The sequence below is a fragment of the Crocuta crocuta genome, unplaced genomic scaffold (assembly GCF_008692635.1).
Source record: "Crocuta crocuta isolate KB4526 unplaced genomic scaffold, BGI_CrCroc_1.0 scaffold71, whole genome shotgun sequence".
NCBI classification, from domain to species: domain Eukaryota; kingdom Metazoa; phylum Chordata; class Mammalia; order Carnivora; family Hyaenidae; genus Crocuta; species Crocuta crocuta.
In genome coordinates, this window is record NW_027527548.1 from 1,011,869 (window position 1) to 1,025,023 (window position 13,155).

The following is a 13,155-nucleotide window of genomic DNA, read 5'->3' on the forward strand; positions in this document are numbered from 1 at the left end:
GCCTGTCCTCCACGCAGCAGCCAGAGTAGTTCTTTGAAAACATAAGCTAGATCATGCAAGCCTTTCCTGTTTACTGCTCTCTGGCTCCAAGGTTGTCCACGACACTCAGAATAAACTCTGATGTCCAGGAAGCGTGTCTGGCCCACACTTCCACCTCCAGACGCAACTATCCCAGCTGCCCCAGTGCTTTCACTCATTAGCTACGGTCACTGTGGCCTTCACACTACTTCCCACCCCAGGGCCTTTGCATGTGCTGGTCCCACCTCCCCACATCTCCACCTTGACTGGCTTCTGTCATCATTCAGGCCTTGGCTCAAGTGTCACCTCCTCAGAAGCCTTCCCTGACTCCCTTGTGAATGCTGACGCCCAATCCTACCGGCCTCGCCCCCATCACTATCACATCTCATGGGTTTATTTTCTTTACACCCTTTTCATTAAATGAACTTTCTCATTGATGGATTTGTTCGGTTGTTTACTGCTGACGGTCTGAGGATTGAAGGTGATACACGGTGTGTGTGTGTGTGTGTGGGGGGTGTTCCCTGCCCTCACGGAACGTGGAACGAACATTCTAAGGAGATCTTGAGAGAAATCTACTCTTGGCTTTTGAACTACAAGAGCCAATAATTTCCTTTTGTTTTTTTGCTAAAGCAGTCAGGTTTTGCTATTTGCAGGCAGCCCACTCTTTATTGTATTAGGCTCCATAACTGCTTGCCGAATTTGATTACCATGTCTGTTCTGTTGTTTTGCTCATTCGTTCTCTCCCTCTTTTCCCCCAAGACATGAGAGGTCATTGCAAAGGGAGCCTGCACAGTGCGTCCGGCTAAGGGGACAGTTCTGGGCCTGATGGCTCACGGAAGTCCCCACCGCACCAATGTTCTCTTTTGCCATCGATGAGTTTCCATATAGATCCTCTCTCTAAAATGGGTGTTGGACGGAGAACGCCAATTCCATTTCACAGATGGGAGGGCTGAGGCCCACACGGCTTGCCTGGGCTGCCTGGAACACAAGGCTGTTCACTTCGGCAAGGATTTCCGCCTCTGGGAACCCAGGGCCTGTAGACCGGAAAGGAAGACCTGTATCCTTTCCTGATCATAAACACGAGTTGTGCTCTTGGCCAACCAGGACAGTTCTGGAATTCTAGCCTTCACAGTTCTACCTCACAGGCTAGTCCCAGGGCGTTCCGGTTCCAGGAAAAAAAATATTCCTGCTAAGGTAAACAGAAGTGTTCTTTGACCCACAGTATAATTTTGGGTTCCCTTCATTTTCCAATCTGTGAAACCAATAATGCACATACAACTTACAAAGCTGGAAGTTCCCACATGAATCCTCTTATCAACCCAAAGAACCCTTCACTTGGGAGAGAGCTCCTTGCTCTTTCATCAGAGGTAAGTAATGCATTCTATTTCCCTCCTTGCCTTGCCTACCAGGAAGCTCAGAGATTAACCTCAGACTTAACTGCAGTAGTTGGCCTGAGCCGGATATTTTTGTACAGTGCCGTACCCTTAGCTTTCTATTCCTCTGCCTTTGCTTTAATAGCTCAATTTTAAATGTGTTTTTTATTTGAAGCTCTTCTCAAATCTTTCTGCCACAGGCTGGGCGTAAACAAAGGATTCAGGTTTATTTCTGACACCGTCCTCTGCCTTTTCCTTATCTCCTTTGCCAGTAAATAAGTATGGTCCCTCTGTGTGCGCTCTGTCTTCATAAAACATGTTTTCAGGGGAATGTAAATTGTTTTTAAAAGCTTCCAGATGCCGGTTTACTGCTAATTCTTACTGACCCATGAGGATCTGTACTAATTTGCCTTAACAAACTTATTAAATAGCAAATTTCGGGAGGAGGAAACTACACAGTCTTTATGGGCCAAAACAGCAAAACAGCGGTGGACATCCCCACCAGGGCAGAGAGCCTTCCCACGGCTGCACACGGAAGTCGGGGAGGTCAGCTGGTCAAGTGTGTTTTCAATAAACCGGTGCTGGCCACCGTGTTGTGGCTTCTTAGGGGGTTGTCAGCAGAAGTTTCTAGCCTCCAAAGGGAAAAGGAAAGACCGAAAAGGAAAGAGCAGCGTCTCTTCCCCTGAAACGAGACGCAGGCCATTGAAGACAACGACTGGGACACGAAACGGACAGTTCCAAACCTCCAGGTCATTGAAGAACAGGTGCGTATCTGCAAGGTTGAAGATCATTTCTTCCATCATCAGGCCGATGCGCACGGACGTCGTGGTGTCCTGGAAGAGAGAGAGGGCAAAGTCACATGGTGGCGGGGCCTCCCCATGTCCCATCCGGTCACTGTGAGGCAGCCCAGGTCGGTGCTGATGGGCTCACACGCAGCCGAGGCTGTGTCACCCCGTGGAGTCAGGCGATGACGCTGCACGGCTTCTGGAATGTCACTTCTGGGTGTCCCTGACTTCTGTTTGCCCTCTTTAGAACTGCAGCTTCACCGCCCACCTCCCTCCCCCCCAAAAAAACCACGCCTGCAACTGCTACTGTGTTCAGCGTTGCCGGATTCAGGACTGACGGCAATCCAGGAGGGCCCCTCGGCAGATGTGTTTCCAATGCTTCCTTCCCGGCCTTCCTGCTTTCCCGGAGGCCTGGAGGACTGCAGGGAAGTGGTGTAAACTACGTAAACCCACTCTCCTGAGCTGGCCTGTCGATTCTCTCTTTATGACAGTCTCTCTACGGATGCCGTCTCGCCCCTCCTCACACATGAAGTCTCTCTGTTATCTAACAAACAGATTAATTACAAAAACGAGCATGTAGGGGCGCCTGGCTGTCGCAGTCCATTAGGAGTCTGACTCTTGATTTCTCTCAGGTTGTGGTCTCATGGTTCATGCGAAGGAGCCCCATGTCGGGCTCTGCGAACCTGCTTGGGATTCTCTCTCCCTTTATACCCTTCCCCTGCTCTCTCTCTCAGGAATAAATAAATTTTTTTTATTATGTTTCATTTTGAGAGAGAGAGACAGAGTGTGAGTTGGGGAGGGGCAAAGAGAGAGGGAGACAGAATCCGAAGCAGGCTCTGGGCTCTGAGCTGTCAGCACAGAGCCCGACACGGGGCTTGAACCCACAAACTGTGAGATTCCATGACCTGAGCCGAAGTCGGATGCTCCACCGACTGATCCACCCAGGTGCCCCTCTCTCAAGAATAAGTAAGTAAACTTAAAAATTAAAAACAAAAAAAGATGAGCACACAAACCAAACCCCATTATGGTCCATCCATACCCTGGACAATGAGGCCACTTCATCAAAAAAGTGAAGTCATGCTAGAGTCACTTGACACTACCTCCACGGCATTCAGCAACAAAAGCAGACCGCACCACGTTATGTGTGAAACCCAGCTGTGCAATGGAAGTGTCCCTTCTGTCTCCCCAACACCCCCCCCTTTTCTATACATGCTGAGGCAGACTGCATTACTGATCACCCATCTTGGGGTCCCTTCCTGGAGAGCTTTGCCCTTTGGGGGGGGGTCCTCACTCGGGGTTAGTCCCCTACCCCCACGGGCCCCATCTGGCCCTGGCTGCTTGTTTGTGTATGGCTTGTGAGCTAAGTACAACTTTTTACATTAAAAAAATGTTTATTTGAGAGAGAGGTAGAGCACACGCGTATGGGGGAGGGGCAGAGAGTGGGAGACAGAGGATCCGAAGCGGCTCCATGCTGACAGTAGTGAGCCTGACGCGGGGCTTGAACCCACAAACTGTGAGACCATGATCTGAGCTGAAGTTGGACGCTCGACCGACTGAGCCACCCAGGCGCCCCGACTTTTTTACATTTTAAAGCAGTGTATTATTGTCTGTGGTGGCTTTCGTGTTCTGAAGGCAGAGGTGAGCAGAGCCCGAGATATCTGCTATCTGGCCCTTTGCAGGAAAGGTCTGCCGGCCCCTGATACATGCCCTCCCTGCTGAACTCAGATGTGACCACGTGACTTGTGTTGACAGAAGTCCTGCTTCATTTCTGGTCAGAAGCGTTCAGAGCGAGCGTACGGTTGGTCAGTCTCTCTCTTCCCAGCTGACGAGGCTAACTGTTCCCGAGGCCGGGGCTGTGGGTCAGAGCTGCAGCAGATCAGAATGGGCACATGTACCATGAAGGAGAAGCAGATGAGATCTGGGGGGATGTTTGTTACTGCAGCACAGCCTCACACGTCCCCACTGATACACATGAAAAACACTCGGCACGATGGTTCTCAACTCTGGCTGGGCGCCATCACGATTATGAGCATTCAAAAATCCTGGCACTAGAGGGCGCCTGGGTGGCTCAGTCGGCTAAGCCTCTGACTTCGGCTCAGGTCATGATCTCGCGGTCCGTGGGTTCGAGTCCTGCGTTGGGCTCTGTGCTGACAGCGCAAAGCCTGGAGCCTGCTTCGCATTCTGTGTCTCCCTCTCTCTCTGCCCCTCCCCTGCTCATGCTCTTTCTCTCAATAATAAATAAGCATTAAAAAACAAACAGAACAATAAAAATCCTGATGCCCGAGGCCCCACCACAGACCAATAAAATCAGAATTTCTGAGAGTGGGGTCTAGGCGTTGGGAATGTTTAGAGCCCCCTACGTGATTTCAACATGTGGCCAAGGTTAAGAACCAAGGTCTAAAAGGACCTACAGCACTTAGTGATATTCCCGGTCCATATCTGTTAAGTGCTTTCTCTGTGCCACTTTACAAACGAGTCCATTTAATGCCCACAGAGACTGAGGAGTCAAACATTATTATCTTCCCATTTTACAGATGAGAAAACTGAGGCCCCAGACGGTCAGGTAACTGGCTCCAGGTCCTGCAGCTAGTGAGTGCTGGGATTTGAGCCCGCGTCGTGTGGCACCAGAGCAAAAGTGCTTCTGAGGAGGGCTTGGGGGGGGGGGGGGTTGGAAGGAGGCACGCAGGGGACCCTGTGCTGTCACTGCATACTCTTCTTTCCCTGTTTGAATGTTTACCGGGAGGCTGTTATAAAAATAAATATAAATAATGAATGACGCAAACCCTTCTTGACCCTTAAAGAGAAAGGGAAAAACACGTCACTGGTGATCTCAGCTTCACGCACAGAACTGTGAAGAATCAAGCCCAGGAACGCAGCCAGTAGGTGAAACCTCATCAGGGCCCCAAAAGCCAAAGCTTAGCGCGCTGGGTCCTGGCTGGGGTGGGGCACTCAGTGAGAAATGAAGATGAGGACAACGAGTGTTTCAGGGCCAGGTGGGGAATCACGGTGTGGCCCGGGAGAGGGTTTTGGGGGCGTCTGCACACACCACTCATCCCCGAACTGTCTCCCTCTGCCCGATGGCACGTTCCTTCCCGGGGAGGCTGCGCACCTAACTGCGGATGAGCGCCCTCGCGGTACTAGACAGGAAGGGGGATGCGGCCATCCTCGCTCGGCCGCTGGAGGGGTTTAGGTAGAAAAACATCAGCCCCCAGACCAGCACATTAAACTGGAAAAGTGATTATTGCCTATGGAGTGGGCTATCTGGGCTGTCTGTGAAACGGATTTTGCACGGTTAGAAGAAGGCAAATACTCAGCATCAATAAACCTGGGATTCCATCCTATCGCTACTAGCAGGGTGTGGAGAGAAAGTCTGCACGTGTGCGATGGGGGCCAGGGTGAGAAAAGAGAGCTAAGTTCTCATCTTCTAGCCTGGGAGGCCAGGGAGCATGCCTCAAACAGGAAAAAAAACAAACAAAAACATTGAGAAGCAGTACCAGAAGCAGGTTACTTAGAAATTTGGAGGTAAGTAACCAGAAGAAACAGCAAGAGTAGAAAGTTGTGGCCTCTGGGCAGAAAGAAAGGGTGTGGTGGGGTCCACTGGGGACTGCAGTTTCTCATAACGGTTTCCTTTGTAGAACTATGCGAGTTTTAAACTCTATGCATATATTTCATGGATTAAAAAAACTACATTAAAAATAAAAGGGAACATGGGGCGCCTGGGTGGCTCAGGCTGTTGAGCATCCAGCTCTTGGTCTTGTTCAGGTACAGATCTTGCGATTCGGCTAGTGAGTTTGGGCCCTGCATCTGGCTCCTTGCAGAGCCTGCTTGGGATTCCTTTTCTCTCCTTCTCTCTCTGCCCCTCCCCTGCTCGCATGCTCTCTCTCTCTCAAAATAAATAAATAAACTTAAAAAAAGAATAAAAGGGAACATACTTAGTAATTCCACTTCTCCTTACCTACTCTAGGGAAAAGCCCATACCGATGAATTAGGGACATGTAAAAAGACAGAGTTGTTAGTAAATAGCAAAAGACTGAACAATTTAGCTGTCTGGCTGAAGGGGACTAGAAAAATAAGATGTGGTCTACTCATTTGGTGGAAAACTGAATTCAAGGGAAAGAAATGAACCACATCTCCACGTATTAACATGGACACGCCCCCTCCCAATAATACTGAGTGAAAGCAACCGTTTTCTGAAAGTTATATACTGCATGTTATTAGCATTTACTAGAAACACATAAAAGCTACTACAATTTTTTCCATAGGCATGTATATATTTATATATATCTGAAAGGATGTACCAGGGTCTGGACCGTAACCACTTCTGGAAGGCAGAAAGCGGGGGGACAGGAATTAAATAAAGATACGGATGAAAGTGAATTTTAGCACGAGCTACAATATTCTCAATTATTCACATTCAGTATAATTAAAAATTAAAACAAACTTTTAAAGACGCCCAAATGTTTCTGAGGAGACCCTCTGGCATACCCATCTATTCCTTGATAATTCTCTTCGTTGCAGAGTCTCCTAAAATCTGCTTGGGTGCTGCCTGGAGGTTTTGAACTCCGTTGGTGGGACCTCTTTCCAATGAATTTGATAAAAACTAGTGGTGCAAGGGTAGAAAAGTCTGGAATAGCACAATGGTTAAGTAACACAGAGTGTGACCCTGGGCCAGACCACTCTATCTGAGTAGAGAATGTTTTTCCAGGACTGCAAAGGCTGGGAAACTGAGAAAAAATAATTGGTGGAGACTCAGCACTAATGAGTGTGAAACACACCTGGGGTGAGGGCAGGAGGGAAGCCACTGATTTTGTCTCGTGTCACCGGCTGAGCACGCCCCTCACACACTTCATAAACACACCACCCTGGTCTGTTGGCTTTAGTCACCCTGTACTGCTTGGAGGGGGAAATCCTCTTTCTGATCCAGCAAGTCTCTTTGGCAAATAAATCCTAAAATACAAAAGCCTTCACACCATGTTATTCGGCTCTTAACAGGCCACCGACCCATTCAAACCCACTCTGATCCCTCTGCTGCCCTGGGTAGTGGTGAGGTTTAAATGAGATAGCACATGGTGACACGCAGCCTGGTATACAGCAGGTGCTCCATAAGCACTCACTGTCCAAACCCCCGAATCCACTTCCTTGAACCTTTAAGTAAAGAACCCGTTTCTATGAAGCCAGCAGAAACAGCCCAAATTGGATGGTACTTTATGAAAATCACTTAAAAACTTTTTAATGTTTATTTTTGAAAGCGAGAGAGACAGAGTGCGAGTGGGAGGGGGGCAGCAAGAGAGAGAGGGACACAGAATCTGCAGCAGGCTCCAGGCTCTGAGTGGCTGTCAGCACAGGGCCCGACGTGGGGCTCGAACCCAGAACCGTGAGATCATGACCTGAGCCGAAGTCAGACGCTTAACCCACTGAGCCACCCAGACTACCCCAAAACCCAGTTTTTAATCACGACATACTCTTTGGATTCAAAAAAGTCAGCTTGTTTAGCTTAATGCCCTAAATAAGCAACAGGAGAAACAGATTGTTTTTAACCAGAAGGGAGAACTGAGAAAAGGGATTTTTTTTTTTTTTTTTCCAGAACAGGCTTCAGTTCGTACCTTGTTCCCTAAGGGACCGTGATGGAGGCTGGTGGGCTGGGTGGACGGAGCATCATTGTTAGACTTGAGAGTTCAGGGATCGTTCTCTCCCAGGGAAGGCGCAAATCAAAGGCACTGCAGATTTTCTCAACGTGTTGTAATGATCTACCAGATCTCCCCGGGTCCACAGGAGACGCAGTGTGAGGGGCTGTGTGCGTGTTCACTCCGGGGGCTGATGCAGGGGCTCCAAGCCTGGGCACCCTGCCTTGAGGCAGACGCTGTGGACCTGGGCGCAGCTCAGAAACCTAATTATTACGCATTCCTGGTGAAGTTCTCTAATGAGAGGCGGATGGTGGGGACTCTCTCTGCGTGGGCTGAGCTAAGACCCGCCTCGTGGGGGCGCCTGGGAGGCTCAGTCCGTTCAGCGTCTGACTCTTGATTTCAGCTCAGGTCACGATTTCACTATTTGTGAGTTCGAGCCCCACGTTGGGCTCTGCACTGACAGCTCAGAGTCTGCTTGGGATTCTCTCTCTCCTCTCTCTCTCCGTTCCTCCTCTGCTCATGTGCACACTCACGCGCTATCTCAAAATAAATAAACTTAATAATAAAAAAAAAGGTCTGCCTTGTGATGAGTAAGTTAGTTGCCTTGTGACATGGGTTGTATTTCCTAGATGGAGGGGAGAGGCTAGGAGCATGAAAAAGAAAGTCTTTCCTGAAAGGAAATTACCCTGATGTCAAACAAACTGGAATGAAGGAAAGGGCACATGGATTCTTGGAGGCTTCCAGTTCTGAACACAAAAGTTATTCAGGTTAATTAAAATGACAGGAGTTGGGGCACCTGTGTGGCTCAGTCGGTTAAGCGTCCAACTCTTGGTTTTGGCTCAGGTCATGATCTCACTGTTGGTGAGTTCCAGCCCCGTGTTCGGCTCTCTGCTGTCAGCACCGAGCCAGCTTCGGATCCTCTGTGGCCCCCACCCCCGCCTCTATCTGCCCCTCACCCCCTCACATACTCTCTCTAAAATAAATAAACATTAAAAAGTAAAAAGACAAGAGTTGTTTTCTACCAAGTGTCTCCATCATGTCCACATTTACAGGCTTCCCATTTTAAACCATATACTTGGAGGTCTAAATCCCAATCCCTGTGGATTAGGAAGCAGCATTTTCATTTCAAAAGGAGTCCAAGTTTTTTTTAAATGTTTATTTATTTCTGAGAGAGAGAGAGAGAGAGAGACAGCGTAAGCAGGGGAGGGTCAGAGAGAGAGGGAGACACAGAATCTGAAACAGGCTCCAGGCTCTGAGCTGTCAGCACAGAGCCAGACGCGGGGCTCGAAACCACGAGGCGTGAGATCATGACCTGAGCCCAAGTTGGATACTTAACTGACTAAGCCACCCAGGTGCCCGGTTCCAGTGGGTGTCTAATTCAAAGAAGTGAGATCTATACATTTTTTTTTTTTTAAGAGAGAGAGAGTGCATGAGGTGGGGAGATGGGCAGAGGGAGAGAGAGAGAGAGAATCCCAAGCAGGCAGAGCCCGATGTGCGGGTTGATCCCACGATCCTGGGATTATAACCTGAGCCAAAATCAAGAATGGATGCTTAACCCACTGAATCGCCCAGGTGCCCTGAGCCACACACTATTTATCTAGAATCACAACCACCCTTTGAGGGAAGGTATACCCTCATCTTGTCCCGATGCCTTAAGTGACTGGTCCTTTGGGTTCTTTCACAGCTGGTTCCGTAATAATAGTAATAACTAACCTTTGAGTGCTTCGGGGTGGAGGCGGAGAGAGTGGGCTCTCAGCCAAACTGCTTATGACCAAAGCCAGTTCTACCTCTCACCAGCTAAATGACCTTGTACAAGTCACTTAACTTCTTGTGTGCTTCCATTTGTTATCTGCAAAATGGGTAGTTAGCAAGATCAAATAGGATTTTCAAAATGCAGGTGATAATCCCTTTAGTGAAAGCTTACTTTAAGGGCCAGCATTAAAAAAGAAAAAAAAAAAATGAATGAAAGAAATACAAGAGAATCTCTGGCCCCCTGTCTGTTTTTGTAAATAAAGTTTTACTGGGACACAGCAAGCACCCATTTGTCCACTTAGTGTTTATGGCTGCTTTTGGGCTACAGTGGCAGAGTTGAGAGTCACTACAGAGCCTAGCCTAAACCCTAAAATATTTATTATCTCTTTACAGAAAAAGTTTGCCAATCCCTAGAACAGACAAGAAAATATCAAAGGATGTACATGAATACAGTAATGGTTAACCTGTTTCAGTTGGAGGCTTTGTTGTTCGTGTGTGTATTATGACAGGGGGGCTGGAGTGAGGGGTGGGGGGGAGGGAGAGAGAGAGAAAGAGAGAGAGAGAGAGAGAGAGAGGAGCCATGGCATAAAACGCATTTCTTCTCGAGGCAGCTTTGTGAATAGAACTCAGGTCCGATCTGACACCAGGTTCCATAAACCTCTGGTTAGAGCGGCACGTGCCTGCTATGGCTGCCGTGCTCCGAGGAAGTGTCTGCCTTCCGGGGGTCAGCTGTGTGACTGGGAAGAAGTGTGGTGTCCCCCGGCCCAGCATCTGGTGGCCTCCGCTGGAGCTGAGCCCTTTAGTGGGGTTCCCTTGGGGTCCCTGCTCTGCAGATGTGGAGGCTGTCGGGCAGGAAAGGGTTAAGTCGGAAGGTCTGTGTCTCCCAGGTCTGTCGTCCAGACTGGACCTTGCTGGGCTGGGTCCCCTGAGTCCCTGGGCCAGGCAATCCGAGTGGATCCGGTGGTTTAGGCTACCAGCGGGATGACGGTGAAATCCCTGCTTTTGTTCTGCGGGGGCCGGGGTCTCAGCGGCTGAGGTGCTGTGTGCCGCCCGCAGGGACCCCGTGAGACCCTGGCCCCCGGGGCTCGGGGGAGCCTCACTGGTGGGCCACGCTTGGCACGCGGAGTCACGTCAGTGCACAAGTGAGTGGAATCCGCGCCCCACTGGGAGGACTCCTAGGAGGCGGCGCCTCCTTCTCTCGGATCCTATTCCACCTGCCCTTTCCCCTTGCTGATTTTAATCTGTAACTGCGAATACAATAGCTCTCCTGAGTCCTGTGGGTCCTTCTAGCAGCTCACCGAGCCCGAGGGTGGTCCTGGGGGCCCCCAACCCAGGGCCTTCATTAGACACTTTGAAAAAACACCAACTGGTTAAGAAAAGGGGCAGCGCGATATTGCGGAGACACCTAATCTCTCTGGGAATGAACTTCTGTGTCTGTGAATAAGCAGCGATTAATTTTTAGTAAAAACGATACCCATATTGGCCTCCTGGAAGGATTTCATAACCCAGGCCTGGCCAGGGCCAGAGTGACTTGCTCAGGGATCGTTCTGTGGCCACTGGAAGCCTCCGAGGTCTGGCCCCAGGACATTAGCTGTAACTCCTGGGAAAAGGGCACCTCCTTGCCCTAGGGGGGCTGAGCTGCTGGCACCGAGGCCGGAGGAGGCTGGCAGCCATCTGTCACCAAACGGGCAGGGTCAAGATTATTTGGGGACTGGATCCCACTGCTCCTGAAGTCTTGGACACTTTGGTTATATGAGCAGATCAATTTTCCTTTTTGGCCTAAACTGATGTGTGTTAAGTTTTCATCACTTAGAACCTAAAATTCTGTTCTTGACTCTGTTTGCCACCTCCCTGTGACTGTGCAAAAATGGATGTTCCCAACATGGCCAATGTCAAGCTCACGTGATCCTACGCATTTTTTTCAGGTATTTTTAATGTTTATTTATTTTGAGAGAAAGAGAGAGAGAGAGAGAGAGAGAGAGAATCCCAAGCAGGCTCTGCATGAGAGGTGCGGTCTCACGAACCATGAGATCACGACCTGAGCCGAAATCAAGAGCCGGACGCTTAACCGACTGAGCCACCTGGGCGCCCCTACTTCTGTGCCTTTTCACAACGACCCAGTTTTGCCAGGCAGCACTTTAGAATGTCCAAATGTCTTCCCTTCGGATGGCACCTCTGACAGCCCAAGGTGATCCACATCAAGGTTCGGGTTATTATCTGGTCTTGGAACATCAATTTCTCCTTCACACAAGCACTGCCTAACGAGGCAAACGGCTTCCTGCAAGTGGCCGCCACAAACTGCCTCCACCTTCACAAGGTGTCCAAGCAAGTGGCCACAGGCAAGGAGCTCCAAGCGAGATCACTGAGAGCATCAATCACGGAGTTAGTGGGACCCGAGTTCAAATCCCGAGGGCTGTCATTCCTTAGGGATGTGTCCTTGACTGAGATGCTCCCCCTCCCTGGGCCTCAGTTTCCTCATCTGAACACAAGCAGTGAGTCCCTCCCAGGGATCCTACAGGATAATGTGTCTGCTGTGACCTGCTCCTGGTGCTTGGATGTTATTAGCAAAAAGCATCAGGGTCCAGAATCTTCCATTAGAAAACGTTCCCTGCTTGGAAATTCCGTGCGGAAGCTCAACCTGGTATTTCCCAAACCATGGCCATTCTCGGAACACCTCTGCAAGCTCTGGCCCATCGTAGAGCGACTGTGTTAAGGTTCTCCTTTGATTCAGCTCCCCGTGCCCACTGTGGTTTTTTTGGTTTTTTTTTTTTAACTTAAATGCATTTAGTTTAGAAACAAACTTGTTATCATATGTAAATGGCAAATCTGTCCCACTGACTGTAACTGGAAGGTAAACAGGAAGATAAGCGGATGTGTCAGGTCCCTGGGGCTGCCTGTTTCAGCTGCGAGAAGCCAACTTGCACTCTAGTGGGGTCCCCCCCCTTCCTCCTTCTGTCATCACATCTCCTACTATGCACTCGGATCTCCGGCCTCCCTCTTGTAAGGACCCTTGCGATCACACTGGGGCCACTTGATCACACCTGCCACAGAAGGTAACAGTCACAGGCCCTGGGGACTGGGGCGCAGACATCTTTCAGGGGCCACGGGTCTGCCGTGCACATCAAGCAATGACAGAATTACAACCTACCGCTCTTCTGGGTGCGTCATGTCAAGCAGCAGGTTTTGAGGCGTGGCTCTCAGGAGGGTGGCCCATCCTCCTAGAGGCAGGTTTTGGGGGTCTTAATAATTGAGGGGGTAGCGGTATTTGGGAGTGAGTGATGTATATTGTGTTATATAATAAGAAATATATACTTGGTTCCTGTCCCCTTAAACCTGTAATTTCCAAGGGATGAAAGAAACAAAGGTGAGCTGCGTGTCTAGTGACTCAGAACCAGCCTCTTTCAACCACAATGAGCTTATGTTAATGAAGGGACTTTTGGAAAGGCCCAGAAGCCAGGGTAGGGGGCTGGTTGCCACGGAGAACTAACATGGGATTAGAGGGCTGGAGCTGTTCAGCCCCCTGACCTCCGGTGACCTCTGGGGAGATGCTAGAGGTTGAGTCCAATCACCAATGGCCAATGGTGTAATTAATCAAGCCAAAGG

General features: G+C 49.6%; 1 protein-coding gene across 1 annotated transcript in view; it reads right to left on the reverse strand.

The window, feature by feature from the left end:
• EYA2 (EYA transcriptional coactivator and phosphatase 2) overlaps positions 1–13,155 on the reverse strand; it is a 173,910-nt gene that overhangs the window by 36,123 nt on the left and 124,632 nt on the right. Inside the window, exon 9 of the mRNA XM_077766497.1 lies at positions 2,135–2,224. Within this exon, the coding sequence (XP_077622623.1) occupies positions 2,135–2,224 (90 nt within the window). The remainder of the gene's footprint in view (positions 1–2,134; positions 2,225–13,155) is intronic.